The sequence below is a fragment of the Theileria parva genome, chromosome 1 (assembly GCF_000165365.1).
Source record: "Theileria parva strain Muguga chromosome 1, complete sequence, whole genome shotgun sequence".
In the NCBI taxonomy this organism is placed as follows: Eukaryota; Apicomplexa; class Aconoidasida; order Piroplasmida; family Theileriidae; genus Theileria; species Theileria parva.
In genome coordinates this window covers 2267085-2282448 of record NC_007344.1, presented here as the reverse complement: position 1 = coordinate 2282448, position 15364 = coordinate 2267085, and the positions used below count along the sequence as shown (strand labels likewise).

The 15364-nt window shown below is 34.2% G+C and overlaps 5 protein-coding genes across 5 annotated transcripts; 2 read left to right on the top strand and 3 right to left on the bottom strand.

Annotated features, from left to right (window-relative positions):
• Positions 1-26: 26 nt before the first annotated feature.
• On the bottom strand, positions 27-2293 carry TpMuguga_01g01109 (uncharacterized protein; the record flags this gene model as incomplete). Its single annotated transcript, XM_761537.2, has 3 exons — positions 27-1923; positions 2048-2102; positions 2192-2293. 3 exons carry the CDS (start codon positions 2291-2293, stop codon positions 101-103), a joined length of 1980 nt encoding a protein of 659 aa, XP_766630.1. The 3' UTR covers positions 27-100.
• Positions 2294-2711: 418 nt separating this feature from the next.
• TpMuguga_01g01108 (Paraquat-inducible protein A family protein) lies at positions 2712-5946 on the bottom strand. Its single transcript, XM_761536.2, has one exon. The coding sequence runs from the start codon at positions 5837-5839 to the stop codon at positions 2840-2842; it is 3000 nt and encodes a 999-aa protein (XP_766629.1). The 5' UTR covers positions 5840-5946; the 3' UTR covers positions 2712-2839.
• A 28-nt stretch (positions 5947-5974) lies between these two features.
• TpMuguga_01g01107 (Myosin head (motor domain) family protein) lies at positions 5975-11167 on the bottom strand (the record flags this gene model as incomplete). Its single annotated transcript, XM_761535.2, has 7 exons — positions 5975-6886; positions 6956-7430; positions 7501-7699; positions 7776-7954; positions 8046-10408; positions 10463-10748; positions 10808-11167. The coding sequence occupies 7 exons, from the start codon at positions 11165-11167 to the stop codon at positions 6096-6098; spliced, it is 4653 nt and encodes a 1550-aa protein (XP_766628.1). The 3' UTR covers positions 5975-6095.
• An 811-nt stretch (positions 11168-11978) lies between these two features.
• Positions 11979-13031, top strand: TpMuguga_01g01106 (uncharacterized protein; the record flags this gene model as incomplete). The annotated part of the gene is made up of 2 exons (XM_761534.2): positions 11979-12204; positions 12241-13031. 2 exons carry the CDS (start codon positions 11979-11981, stop codon positions 13023-13025), a joined length of 1011 nt encoding a protein of 336 aa, XP_766627.1. The 3' UTR covers positions 13026-13031.
• A 181-nt stretch (positions 13032-13212) lies between these two features.
• On the top strand, positions 13213-15327 carry TpMuguga_01g01105 (uncharacterized protein). The gene has a single exon (XM_761533.2). The coding sequence runs from the start codon at positions 13848-13850 to the stop codon at positions 15312-15314; it is 1467 nt and encodes a 488-aa protein (XP_766626.1). The 5' UTR covers positions 13213-13847; the 3' UTR covers positions 15315-15327.
• Positions 15328-15364: the final 37 nt, after the last annotated feature.

Here is a 15364-nt window from a genome sequence, read left to right as displayed (position 1 = left end):
TTAACATATCTTTAGAAGAGTATTATATTTATTCTAGTTTTCAAACTTAAAGGAATACGGGCGTGAAAGAAATGGGTAAAACATTACAATTAGTTTAAAATTAATCCGATACCTTCAAACTTCCCACATCTATTGAGAACAGAGTTTTTGAATCGTTTCCTGAGTTGTGTGTTGGATCAGCATATGTTAAAATCCTTCTTAGTAACGATGCAAACATACCGGGCGACCCATTTTCATCATGTCTTTGGAAAAGACAAACCTTGTATTCTCCATTTTTGATTTTAAGATTAGAGAACACGACTTTATCAGGTCCCACTTCAGTATTAAAATCGACATTTAGATGTTTTGAAGTGAACAAAAGATTGTGGAATAGTTGCTCTTTACCACACTTACCATCGACTGGAGCAAGAGCTAATCCAGTACAATTGTTGAAATTGGCTCCTTTTACCTCGAGGGTTCCAACTTCTTCATTTCCATTTTTTACTGTGAATGAATTTAATGAAGTTACTATAGGGGTGGAACAGGGGTTGGCCCCAAGTGGGCACGTTAAACTAGTAGCATCTGCAAAAGCAGAACAAGTTACTTCCGTTCCGCTCTGAGTAAAGCACTGAGTCGGACCTTGAAACTGTGTTTTACATGATTGTGAGCAATCAATTGAACAATTAGCCTGATTTTTTTTGTAGAATTCTTGAACACTATGGTTATCTTCTTCACTCAATTTACCCAAGTCCGTTTTGTAAAGTTCCATAGCCTCTGAATTGGGTTTAGGATTTTCTTTTGGACTAGTCTCATCTTTAGTTTTCTCTTGGGTATTTTCAGCCTGTTCAGTATTCTCTGGTTTACTTTCCTGATTATTCACTTCCTGTTTATGAGGATTTACCTCTTTGTCGCAGGTACAACTAGGCTGAGTGGTGTCTTGACTTTCACTCGATTCACCAGGGCTATTTTCTACATTTGGCGGTTGGGTTTGGTCACTCGAGCTTTCACTATCAGATTTTTCAGTTTGTACCTGCGTTTGTTGTTCCGGTACAGCATTTGAATTTTGTTCAGCTTCTTTGTTTTCAACCCCAGTTTCAGCCTTGTCGGCTTCAGTCTCCTTGGCCTGATTATCCACGGGCGATTTTTGTTCTTCACCACCAGTTTGTTCAGGAGAAGGTGTTTCTTCCTTCTTAGAATCGTCTTTAACAGGCTGTTCTTCCTTATTTTGTTGTTCTGTCACGACTTCTTTCTCCTTTTGTGGTTCACTAGTCTGATTGGTTTCTTCACTCTTTTGTGGCTCACTAGTCTGATTGGTTTCTTCACTCTTTTGTGGTTCATTGGTAGGTTTGGTTTCCTCAGCCTTCTGCTGACTTTCAACTTTTTGTTCACCTTCAACCTTTGGGGCGTTCTCAACCTTTTGACTATCTTTAGGTTCTTCTGGCTGTTTTACCTCCTTTTCTGAGTTTTCAGATTGTCCTGAATTTAAATCCTTTTTGTGTTCAGTAACTGAAGAACCATTACCACCTTTGGCATGATGCAACTCTTCATCTTCATGTTCATGGTCATGTTCATGGTCTTCATCATCAAAGTCATCATGATCATCGAAATCATCTTCATCATGATTATGTCCATGTCCATGCCTGTGATGATGGCCATGAGAATGATGAGTTTTATGGTCATGATGATTAACTTCTGAGTTTACAGTTTTAGATTGGTCTGAACTCTCTTTTGTTGGATTCTCAACCTTTTCAACTTGTTTTGTAACTTCCTCAGTTTTTTGGGAAGGTTCTGATTTTTGTTTTTCTTGTTCATGTTCATGAACTTGCTCTTTGGTTGTGGTTGATTCTACCTTGGTCTCAGCTTTACTAGGCTCTTGTTTTGTTTTATCCGACCCACCACCATCATTCTTATTAGTGATCACATCCACAGTCTCTCCAGTTTTGACTAAGTAGGATTATTTTATAGAAAGGGGTGCTATTAAACAAGCTAAATATACACATTTCTAATGTGTAGGTTCAATGCCAACTATCTATTTATTCGAATGCATTCTAAAAAATAAAATTTATACCTGAAGCTGGAGTATTTGGATCCACATCTGTTCTCTGGATAAAAGATGATTTAACCTAAAATCATAATAAAGAAAAGAATTGTTTATTTTCTATGTATGAATCAAATGGTGTTAACGCAACCACTTTTTATTTATTTATTTTACCTGGTTTATAGTAAATTCATCTTTTATTGATTGACAGGGTTTGTATATTATATTTGAAACTATAATTGCCAAAATTCCAAACAGAAACCTGGTTAGCAGCATTGGATTAAACTCACAGCAGACTATGCATTATTTTTTTATTTTTCATTTATAAAATTAAAATTTTTGTGCATTTATTTATAGTTTTTAACTAGTTTACATAGTTTTTGGTTTCTCTTTCATTTTTGCTCGGTTTTGTCTGCGCACTGGTTGCACAGTTGTCGAACCTGTCTATATACCTTAATGTTTACACATCTTCATTAATTTACGAATTCATGAAAATATTTATTTTTTCATCTTTCTCGTATCTGTTGTCTAATTTTTATTTATTATTTCCCTTAGAAGGTAGTCAATTCACCCCGATTTACAATATTTGTCTTTGAATTCATAGAAAATCGCCTTCTTTCTACAAATCAACTTTTTCTAATAAATAACAAATAAATATCAGTTAATATTCGTGTAATATAATAATCATATAAGATATATTCGACTATATTACAGAGAGAAATGATAAGATCGTGGCCAAGTTTTAAACAAAATGAATTTTCGACTTAATCAAGTGGATATAAAACATCATTAGTTTAAAATATTTTACAAGGGAGTGTACTATCAATTTTCAGGAAGAGAAGGTTTCGTAGGTTTGACAGGTGGGCATTTGATTCCATGAGGGAAGTTAACATTTGTTAAAAAGTTTATGTAATCGGAAACAGAGAATGGGATTCCTCTCCAGTCAAACAATTCCTCTTGCCTTTCTAAGTAATTATTTATGTACCTCAGCAACTGTTTCTCCAGGAATGCCTCTATTGAAATGACCTTATGAATTAGGAATTGGAGTTCGTTTCTGAATTTCAGGTTTCTGATTTTCAATTCATCAAATTTAACATTCCTCAGATGCGGGAAATCGTCATTACAGGAGGCTGAAACCGATATAACGACGTGGACATCATCTCCACAACAGAGGTTTTCGCCGGCATATACTGTGTTACACCTGCCGTAAAGACATGCTCCTATCTTCATGTATGGCTTAAGGACGGTGAATTTTACATGAGAAGTGATTGATAACCTGTTATCATCCCTAACCACAAAGTTCGACTCTACAAATTGAATTGAATCTATACCCGTAATCCATACTAACTCGAAATAAACAGTTTCATTCATGTGATATATTGATGAAGATCCTGAACATGGTTTTGGAGGCTCTTCTATGTAATTACAGTCTCCATATGATTTCGGTAGATTTCTCTTAACAATGTTGAAGATTCCAGGCAAGCCAAAGTCGAGGAAGTTCTGTACCTTGCGTTCGTCGATTTTAGTTGGGGGAGTACTGGATAAGAAACCGAATCCGAACAAACACAATGACAAGAGGAACAGGAATGCGAAGAAGGCAGAAACAATTATTTTAGAGTATATTACATGTCTTATAAAGTCAACGACCTTAATGAACATGATCCGAACCTTGTTCCTCTTACCTGGAGTCCTCGTATTTTGGTTGTCTACATCATTAACATTGTGTTCAATAGATGATTCCAGTCTTTGTAGGTTACTTTTAGAGTCACCTATTATCATTCCCTGGTCATTAACCAGGTGTGTATGACTAAGTTTACCGCTAATACTGTAATCGCCATTTTCTGAGGTGGTTGCTGAATTAACTGATTCCACATAAATTGTTACATCCGAGAGACGGTTTATAATCCTGGTGTACCACATGAAGAACTGTATGTTAATTAAAAATGAGGTGACTCCGAAGGACGATATTATGAAGAAGACGGAGACGAATTTCGGAGGGGGTATATAGAAGCGGACGTTTGGTGCCGTATAAAGTGATACATATCCTGCCACTGTCCCCAGGGCTAGTACTTCTCCCAGCGACCATTCTGACAACAAATTTGAAATATTTAGTACAAATTTCGTCAGTTTTACTGACAAGTTAAATGAATGGCATGGGTGTATCAATGGATTGCCTGGGTCGAATTTGGATATAGAGCTAAAATCCTTATTGCTAACAGTAATTTTGTATAGAAAGAGTCCTGCAAGAAACGAGAGATGAAATAAAACCGGTACTAAAATAGAAAGTACATAGAAAATGAAGAATGGAAGATAATTCCAACAGTCCCTAAGTGACCAAACCATCTCAAAAAATGTCATCTGAGTCCCGTCCACTCCGAACTGTTTCTCGAAATCTGGAGTAAATGTAATTCCAAATAGTTTTTCGTTGGATATTATTAATCCAGCTGCAACAATGTTCAAAACAACCAACACAGCTACAAAAATTTCTGATATATACCATTTCGTCTTAAGATCCTTCCTCTTATCCTTGTATAGAAACTCGTAGAAATAAGGTTCACTAGTTCCGTTGCTAATAACTTCAAAACTACCTGATTTTTCTTTAGACTTAAGGTTAAATACAGACGGGTTCTTTCCTGCTGAACTTGTAGACTTTTCTGTGATATTCAGTCCGGAGTTAGATTGATCCATTTCGCTGCTACTTTCTAGGTGTGTGGTTTCATTAAAATTCGTATTACTTGTCCTATATTGTACATTATATTCCATTAGAGAATTTTTGTATTCCAATTCTTCACTTTGATCATTATTTTGAAAAGTATCGTAGTATCTATCATAGTTTACTGAGTTAGGTAGGCACAATAGCCTAACAGCTTTCCAGTATTCGAACATATCATGTTCTCCTTCCACTGATAAGTTTAACAACTGCGTTCCCAATATTGAGGTCAAACAATAAATGACTAAGTACAACAAACCGTTTCCATGTCTCGACCATGTAAAGGCTGATCTTAGGAAACAAATATTATACAACAAGATAATACTATCTACCATTTGAAATTTAGAGATGAGTTTTAAAATTACGAGAACTTCTCTTGCGTACTTTGTTATTTTCCTATCTTCGTACACTGAATAATCCATTGACTCAAAATTGGATGATTCGTATGAATTTGGCTCATCTGATTGTGATCGAGAGGAAAATGCTCTTACTTGTGATTCTACTCTTAGTTTCGAACCGTAGAAAAGATCAATTTGCCTGCTTCTATGCAATGATGTAACCAAGTATGCAATGAGTGTTGCCAGCATTTTTACAAATGGTAGTGTAATTGAGAATGTAACAACCACAAAGATGACTATATATGCCTTCTGGTACCACAAAGTTCTCACGGAATGTAACAAACTTTCATGAGTTGGTTTGAATAAATTCGGGTCAACTATCGCTCCTGCATCCACATATATAATGGGAGCAAACAACAGTAATATAAAGAATGTGTAAGCAACGACTAACAAAATCATTGCCATGATGGACATTATCTTGTATATATGGAGCCATCTTCTGTTATTCTTTGGCATTCGTTGGTATGCTGGATTTTTGAAAGAGAAGCAGAACAAATCTCTAAATTTTGACTTTCTTTTCTTCTTCGGAATTTCCGACACACTTCTATATGTTTCTATGAGATCATTTTTATTTGGATCGGATGATTCTACTTTCGGCTGGACTGATGAGGCGCTCATTCTTCTCACCAGTGATGAATCACTTTTCTGCTGGAGTGAGGATTCACTAACCTCATCCATTTTATGTGTTTTTGTAGGATTTTTAAATTTTCCCATTAAAATTTTATAAATTTCATGATATGCAAATTGAATATTTTACACAGAGGCCACCCTTCACAGAAATATACAATAACAGTATTTAAGAACAATAATATTACACAAAAAAAATATTTAAAGTATATTATAGTAATCTCTAGGGGGTTTTTAGTACACATTAATTGTTTCCACCACAAATGTACTTTTTCTGTATCTTCAGAGTACATTATCCCGAATTTGCAACTTTTTGGAATTTTTTCTTAGAATTAAGTTTAATCTAGTCTGTTCTTACCATAGTTACTGTTATGGTTGGTGATGCTAACGTTTTAACGTCTTTTGGTACCATTCCTGCCAATCCTGGGTAACTGAAGAGAATTGGAGAGTATACCGTAAAATTTTCCTCTACAGTCGCCTTTAGTTTTGGACTGTTTTCTACACCTGGCTTCTTCTCTAATCTTAAATAGTTATATCCGTAAAGTGATAACGACTCAGTTAGAAGATTGACTTCCCACCATCCTACTGATACTTTTGCCAGTGGCGACTTTAGAATCTTCTTATCCACCTTTACTAGGAATGGTTTATACTCTGTTTTCTGTTCAAATGTTTCCGTTCCTGAGTTTACCACCAAAAAGGTTCCCCATTGCCACAAATTCCCGTACACATCTACTGCCGCCGTGAAGTTATTTCCCACACTAACATCGACCACCTGGTTGAGAACAAACCTAAAGATTGTTGAACCGCTAGTTTCTCCGCAATAAGCTAGATTTCCAAGCTCATTATTCCTCCTGTTAAGTTCAAATGATTTGTCTGAGCTATTCGACGAGTAACCGAGTTGTCCATTATAAGTTGTTCCAAAACTATATAGGTTAGATTCCTGATCTAGAAGATAAGAAACTTGTTTACCGGCATATACTGATTTCAAATTTAATTTAGTTTCCAACTTCATTGGCCTGAATAGGTCTGAACAGTTGAGTCCCAGGTGGAACGCCTTTCCCCAGACGAACAACTCATCGTCATGGTTTAAGCAGCACACATGATAGTTTCCAGAGCTTACAAGCCTAACTGGGCCTAAAATTTTGTAAATAAACAATCAGATATACAATAATTTTCTAAATATTTACTAGAATTAGAGCTTACAATCATTCGGAAATGCTACTAGTGTAGGCGTTGTTATAACCTCGTATGTTTGAATCTGTGCACACTGTCCATTGCGATTTAAACCCCAGGAATACACGCTACCGTCATTTAACAACATCACTGTGTGTTCAAATCCACATGCTACATCCTTTACCTTCAAACCCTCCTTAATCATCACCATGGGTTCTAGTCTGATACTCTTATCAACACTTACATCTCTGAATGTAACATTTCCTGTTAATTCATTTCTGTTTGTATACCCAAGTTGATTATAGTCGTTTAGTCCATATGTGTAAACATATGTTCCGTTTAAAACTAGAACTGTGTGAAACATGCCCATTGAGGCGTTAGTTATTTGCTTATCTTCATTAACTCTCATCACCATACCCAAACTATTACTCCACCCATTTGGGTAAAACTCATCCAGTTTTGTCGATACGTTAACATGCAAGGGCAATAAACCATATTTATATTTCTGAACGTTATTTAACTTATGAATTCAAAGTTATGTAGAATTGATAAATATACATTTGACTATCAGTTACCTGTAACAGGGACAATGAGTTTACAATTTCATTTCTCGTGACTTGTTGAACTTCTTTCTTGTATATGTCTTGCATCAACTCATCCTTTTGGCTGTTAACCAATTTTCTGAACTTGTAACTCTTCCAATATCTTTTAATCGTTTTCGTTGCCCACATTATTCTCAACATTTCAACATACCAGCAACGAGTCCAAAAGAACCTAAAATTGGTATCAATTATACAAATTTTATAAATTTTGTGAGAATCTAAAATAAACGGCTATCTAATATAATTACCCCTGCAAAGTTGATAAATCTTGCTTCAACAACTTGAACTGTTGTGTTGATAATATTGACTTTATTGTGTTCTGGATAAAGTACAGCTTAGAATATAAAGCCAGTCTATTTCTGATGGATTTTAGGACATTAACCTTGGAGTCAACAAACTTCCTGACCAACCATCCTCTGAAGTAGCTCTAAAGAATTATGTTTCAAATTTTAAATATTAAATTATTAAATCAATGTTAGTAATTTTTAATGTTATTAAAACATTAAGTATAAAAGTACCTGTATCAATACTACGCTTGGAATAGCATCTCTCATAAATTCATAGTTTTTAACTTGAAGGAAACACCTCACGTTCTTTTGAACTACTGTTGCTGCGTAATCCTTTAAGTAATTGTAACGGAGATGGTTGTAATATGACACACAACGATGCATCCTCCATGTTGCTTGGATTCTTGTCGCAGCCTTGTTAACTTGGTTTATCCTATACACCCTCTGTAGATACAAACCAAATACGGAATACCACACATAGGACTTAAATTTGCCTAATCTTCTCCTTATAACTCTTTTCTTGTGAAGCATACGGAGTTGTTCTATTTCCCTCAAGTATTTCCTCTTCTGGACCAGCATTCTATAGCTTGATTGAATAACCAGGGCTGAATTAACAACTTTCTGCTCGTAGTTAAGCCAGTTTGCAACCACTACAAACCCGACGAATTGATTCACTACTTTCAATTTTTTGTACTTCTCACTCATTAAAGAGAATTTCCTTGCTAAAGCTTGTACTCTCTTAAACATTTGCAGTTTCTTTAGGTACGATTTCCTGTTGACGTAAGACTGGTAGTATGCGTTAAGCAATTTGGAGAGTGGAGCCAGGAGTTGTGAGAACTTCAAGTGCGACTTTTCCAGCAGTATCCATCCGTTTTTCTTCAAGAATATCATGGTTAAACCTACTTGATACTCTTCCTCTGGTATATCCAGCAATTTTAACATGTTTACTGCATTTTCCTTCTCCTTTTCTGGATCCTCACTTGTAGAGTCATCACCATCAGATTTTCCACCTATGAGTATGTTATATACAAATTGATTATCCTTAATGAAATTTGCAAAGGATGACTTGTATGCATAGCCTTTATGTATTATCTGAACTGCTTCCAATATACTAAGAGAATTCAATTGTCCATAAACCCCCTTTACATCAAAGACTCCAGGCTGCTTTACTTGATTGGTTTTAACACATCTAATAAAGTGAGAGTTGGTTTCTTCCAAGCATTTAATGAGTTCATTTATACTCTTCAGAAACTTGTTTCCAACAAATAACTTTGTACTTGATCTAGTTGTTCTGCTAGTTCTGGCTGAAGCTTGATTGGTTGGGCTACATTCCATACTTGCCTCCACTGCCATGGAATGTATAACCATATCTCTCAATAATTCGTTGGTGCTGTTTAACAATAAACTTACTACAACTTCGGATAAAGAATGCTTATTTTTTGTTATGAACTCATCAGTATTATAAACTACTTTACAGGCTGTGTGTACTATTGTGAATTCATTTACGTTTCCCTTAGGGGGTATAAAATTTTCGTTTTTTATTCTGGTGTTACAGCTCCTTGTAAATGCATCTGATGTTCCTGACTCCATTGAACATTGCTCATATAGAAAAGGGAATATTCCACAATTTTTTTTCTCGAATATTTCCAGAACTACAGAGTTATCACTGTAGACTATTGACGTTACGTCTATTTTTTCTCTCTCATACAAAGACAGCTCACTGGTAAACACATTGTTTATGAAGTACTTTTGTAGCTTCTCGTTAGCAAAGTTAATTAAAAGTTGCTCGTATGTGTTATATTTAAAGTATTCGAAACCGTAAATATCCAAAATTCCCACATATGAGTCCTTTTCATGTGTATTTGAATCATCTGACTTCCCAGAGGTGAACTGATTTATTAACTGTATTATATACTGGAATAGAAAGCCGTATAAATCTTTAGAAAGTGCTCTCACGTTAACTTGTGCTACTTTTGATGTTACTGGCGACTCTATCATGTTATCTTGTATCTTGATAACCTTTTCAATCATCGCCTTCTCGGCTAAATCATAATCCAAGCCCAACAATTCTGTCAACTTCTTAAAGAGAGAAACATTTGATACCTTGGCTGCTGAGTCCACTCCCATTCTGGACTCTTCAACGAAATCCACGTTCCCACAAAGTAGAATACCTGAGATTATCTCGAAAAAGTTATTAAGTCTGTCTGGTGTGAATAACTTTTTAAGCTGGATCAGGACGTTATAGAAGTCTGACACGTCATCTATTCCTGGTGCTTCATAACAGTTACTCTGGTTCAGATAGTTATAATCCTTAACGTCCATAAATGAGTATGCTTCTAGTTCCTCTTTTTTAAGCCCCTTTAGAACCTGGTAGAACAAATGAAAGTTTCTTTCATTTTCGTTCTGGAATTCAACTCTGGATATCTCAAGCATGTAACTGCTCATCTCTCCCCCTACTATTCCTCCTGTGGGTAGCAAATTTAACTTTAGGAACTTTCCAAATCTGCTACTGTTGTTATTATTAATAGTCTTCGCATTTCCGAAGGACTCCAAAAGTGCGTTACTACCAAGAATAACATCCTGTACCGAGGTGCCTAAAAGAAAATTATCATTTTATAAATAACGGAACTATCTATATATTTTCATACCTGTATTTAAGTTCGTTTTGGAATAGGCGAAAAAATTCATCAATTGCTTTGCCGTTTCGGTCTTCCCTGCTCCAGACTCTCCGCTGACTATGCATGACTGATTTTTATTATCGTTGAAGAGGCCATTTATTGCACACTGGCCAACTGCGTATGTATGTGGGTCCAAATCAGTTGGGAATCCTAGGGTTGTATCTGCTTTTTTGTAGAGCTCAATTACATTATTTTCGTACAAGTTTGGGATTTTTTTAAATGGATTCAATGCCACTAATAGTTTCCCTGCGTAGGTCTAAACGGATTTGTGTTTGTTAACTATCAATACAGTAGCGTATCTAATTATAAAGTTACATATATCACATCTTTGTCAAAGCGTTCTCTCAAAATCTTCAATACCACTGCGCTATTTGCGTGTGGAATTTTCGACAAATCATTAACTTGTAATGATTCAAAATCCGGCAAACTGTTAAGGCAATCAGTAATCTTTACTAGTATCTCTTCCCCTTTACAATTCACCTTCAGCTGTTCTCCTTCTACTGATTTGACTGTACATTCAACAAACAGCTCATCTGTATCTACCTTTACCCATACCGTATTTCCTGAAAGATAATCAAGGTTCTGTACCTTTGACTCTTGTTTCCTAAAATGCTCCCCCTTCTGTTTATTGACTAATCTGGTAGCACCAATTGGACTACTAGGTCTCATTGCCATTTTATTACAATAAATATTAATTTACAAATTTTATTTAGAAATTAAAAATCAAAATCATTAACTCAATGATAAGTATACATTTAGTACAATTCTTTAAAATTTTATATATAGGATATTACACATCAAATTAAAAACTCAAAAGCTCAAATAAAAATCCAAAACCACGTAAAAATCACCTCAGAATTAAGTTGATGAAGTTGATATAGTACAAACGATTCATATTCACACATTTATATAAATCATCAACTAAAACCTTTGAAAAGATAAAATTTAAAAATAACCATAGGTTAATTTTAATTTCTTTCAAAAACAAGAAATTTTAAAAATTCTAATAATATGAGCCAGTCACAATTATTTACACCATATACTTAATTTATGACAAAGATTCGGTACACATTTCAATTTCGTTTTATTTTTTTAGAAGCATTTATATCAAACATTTTAAAATTTTATTTATTTATTTACTTCATTATTTTTATTACTTCTTTCATTATAATTCTGCTTTGATACTCACCATTATTTTTACATCAATAAACTTATTAATTTTAAAAAATTACGACTAAAATTTCATCGCTTTTTAATGAAAATTCATAAATATTATTAAAAATACATAGATAAATAACACTAGGCTTCCTTCTCGATATGTATTATACATTATAAAAAACTCATTATTTTCATGTTCACATGAATTATTTGTGTCATTTTGAATTCACGTGGAACATCGTACGCATTAATATTAATGATTTAACATCACAATAATTTATTTTACAATTATATATTGATCCATTCTATAATTTATTTATTTTTCAGAATGGCCTATTATTTACCTCAAGATAGGGTTTTTATTAACAATAGAAAGAGAACTGCCAGTTTACATCCCATAAAAACGCCGGATTTGTTGGAATTAAACAAGAATTTTATACAACAAAACTTTAGACCAAGCAGCTTACATGCTGTTAAACATGATTCCAATTACTTGTTAGGTTCTTCAATTGTTAATGTGAACTTTGTCAACAATGTGTCTCATCCCAACCGAGGTAATCACATATTAGTTAAAATGATATAATAATTAGGCTTTGAGGCATGTCGCAACATCCCTATTTTGAATAGCCCAAACTATCAAAGACCACATTTAAATGTTAAATATCCTTGTATAGTTGAAAATTATTCGCCCTTAATAGGCAACGTTGGTAATCATGGAAATATGTACCCTCTTGAAAACTACACTTATTACAGGCCGATTCCTGATTATTGTTCACATACACCCAAGAATAATCTAAATGTTGAGGACAAGATAATCAAAAGGAAAACCAAAGATTCCATGGAATTTCAACAATGTGAAGATAATAATGAATCCTTGGATCCTATAGTGACAAGAAATTATTTATCAAATTTAGAGAATGATCCTAATAGCGAAGGTCAAGAAGAAATTGAAGATGATTCTCCTTTAAAGGAAAGTAGATATAACTTTAGATCACTAGGTGATTCAAGAATAAATGCAAGGAAAAACAAGTTGGATGAGTACTTAGATAAGGCAAAATCAGTAAAGGAAAAGGCTGATAATTCTCATAAAAGGGTAAAAATCACTTCTGGAAAACCTACATATGAGTTTGTTGCCAAGTACCCTGATCCAGTAGAGAAGGAGTTGGAGAAGTGGCACAACTCTCACAATTCAACCCTGAAGTGGGAGAGAATTCGACACGGGTTATATTCTGTTGGAGGATCAATAGTACAGCTAATAAAATCAAATGGAAGTTTATATGTAGAAGGTCATGGATTCAAAAAATATAAGGGCCAATTGGGGATTCAAAAATTTGTCGAGGAAAAGGAATCCAGGTTACTAAGGGAAAGAATCTAACAAAACAGCATGACACATGTAAAATAAATTTATATAAGATAATAAAACATGTTTAAATGTATAAATAACTCATATGTGTTAATTCTAAAAAAATTTAATTTGATGTGCAGGATGTGTATAGATTTAATAAATGTTAGGTATGGGTTAAAATTAATAGTAACTAAAATTTAAATTTAAATGTTTAGTTTCTTCGTAAATATAAAAAAAGACTTGAGTGGTAAACGAGATGTGAAAGAATATAACTGTGTAAAGTCTAGTGAAAATAATGTTACTGCAAAAAATTTTGTAGAGAAAAAGTTGTCAGTGTATTTATGAATTAATTAGGATTAGGGTTTGGTATAGAAGAGATCATGCAATCTTAGACTGAAGGATTCTCATTCATTTGTATTTGTTCAGTCATGCCCGACATCATATAATCTATAAAACAAATACCTTTTTGGGATTGTTCCGTTTCTTTGTTTTAACTATGCTTGCTGTATAATTTAACTTATTGTCATATTCTTATATCAACAGCCTTTAGATTTAGTGGAAGGTTGACCAATACATTTATATTCATAAATTGATTTAATACTGGTCGTTTCTTTAGTAAATCATCTAATTCCTTAAAGATTTTTTATCCATTTAAATACTGTTTTAGGAATCTTAGCATTTTATATTTAATGGCTGTATTCTTCGTCAAGCCTGTGCATGGTACTTTTTAAAGTTTGTTATTTCTGACGGTTTTCTGAAGCAAATAATTTATAACTTATTCAATTGTTTATATTTTTAGCGCTTTTTACAAAGGTTAAATTTTATTTGATTCGAATAAGATTTAAATTTTAAATGACAGGGGTACCATACAAAACAGCCGTAGAAGATTTACTTCCTTCCAATCGCTCAGATATCTCAAAGGATGGGATAGTAGCAGAAGGACAAGATTCAACCATTTTATCAGATTCTCTGACATTTCTGTCAGATTATAACTTGCATGATCATAACTCACTCAACCATGATCTAGATTTAACAATCGGACATTACGACTCCGAATTCAACAATTTAATAGATTCTGATCTTTTGCTACAACAGGTTAATGACGATAATATCAGAATAAACCGCCGTTTTTCCTGGCCCTGCGTGTATGCAGACGATTACGATTTAATTCCTAATGATTCAAACAATTCCAACAATACAGTCACAGATAACCTTGAAACAAACCCTAAAATGAACCTTAGTAGGTTTAGAAGCTTGGACGGACTACAGTCTTTCAGCATTTTGAGGAAGAATAATTGGGGAAGCTTGATATATAGATTCAGGAAGTTCTGCATAGAACATAACAAAAATAAATTCACTAAATCAAGAGGATCTTCACTGGACTCAAATTCTTCACTTTCAGGCTCCTCAGACTCAAACTCAAAATCACTGGAAAACATCCTAAACTTGAAAAATGACGTGGTACAGTACGCAGTTTTTAAACCAGTAAACTTGAACTTTATCAACCGTGAATTTATGAACGGGTTTGTAAAGAACAAGGAGGAAAAAGATGACATTGTGACAGTGGTAAAGAGCTTAAGTAATAAGAGGGTGTCAACATATGGTCTGACCCGAATAATTAAGTGTACCTCGAGGCAGGAGTATGAAGTCCTAGATCACAGTACGGGAAACTACTTCCTGCTTAAGCTCACTAATAGCCTAAATACGTTTAATATTTATAAAATGCTCTTTGACAACCCACACCCAAACTTTGTCGAAGTTATCCAATTATTGACTAACGGGGATTTCAATTCAATAAGTGATAATCAGAGTTGTCAGAATCAGGACGTATTATACTATATATTATTAAATACCTGCAACCACATGAACCTGGACGATTATCACATTAATACACTCCCGAGCTTGATAGATTTTAAAATTTTAAGGAATATAATAAAGGGTCTGCTTAACTTTATGTTTTATTTACATTCAAAGTCACTGGTTTTAAACAAACTGTCAATGAAATCAGTGATATTGTGCAACACGTCATCTAACGGGTTGGAAAACGGAATCAATGAAGATATACAACCGAAATTTGTAGACTTAGACGATGTTAAGCCATTAGAGGGCAAGACTGACATCAAACACGATTTGTGGCTAGTAGGAAATTTGTTGTTTAACTTCATAGAAGGGAAACAGTCGGATGAAAGTTATTCATTCAAGTCAAACCTCTGGACATTGTCTCCCAAAATGTTCGACTTCTGCATTATCGCCCTAGGAAAAAGATCAGTATTTAACTCTGCTCTCGAGGCACTCATACACCCGTGGTTTACACAGTGAAAATAATTTTGTTAAGAAATTTATATATTATATATAATTAGATTTCATGT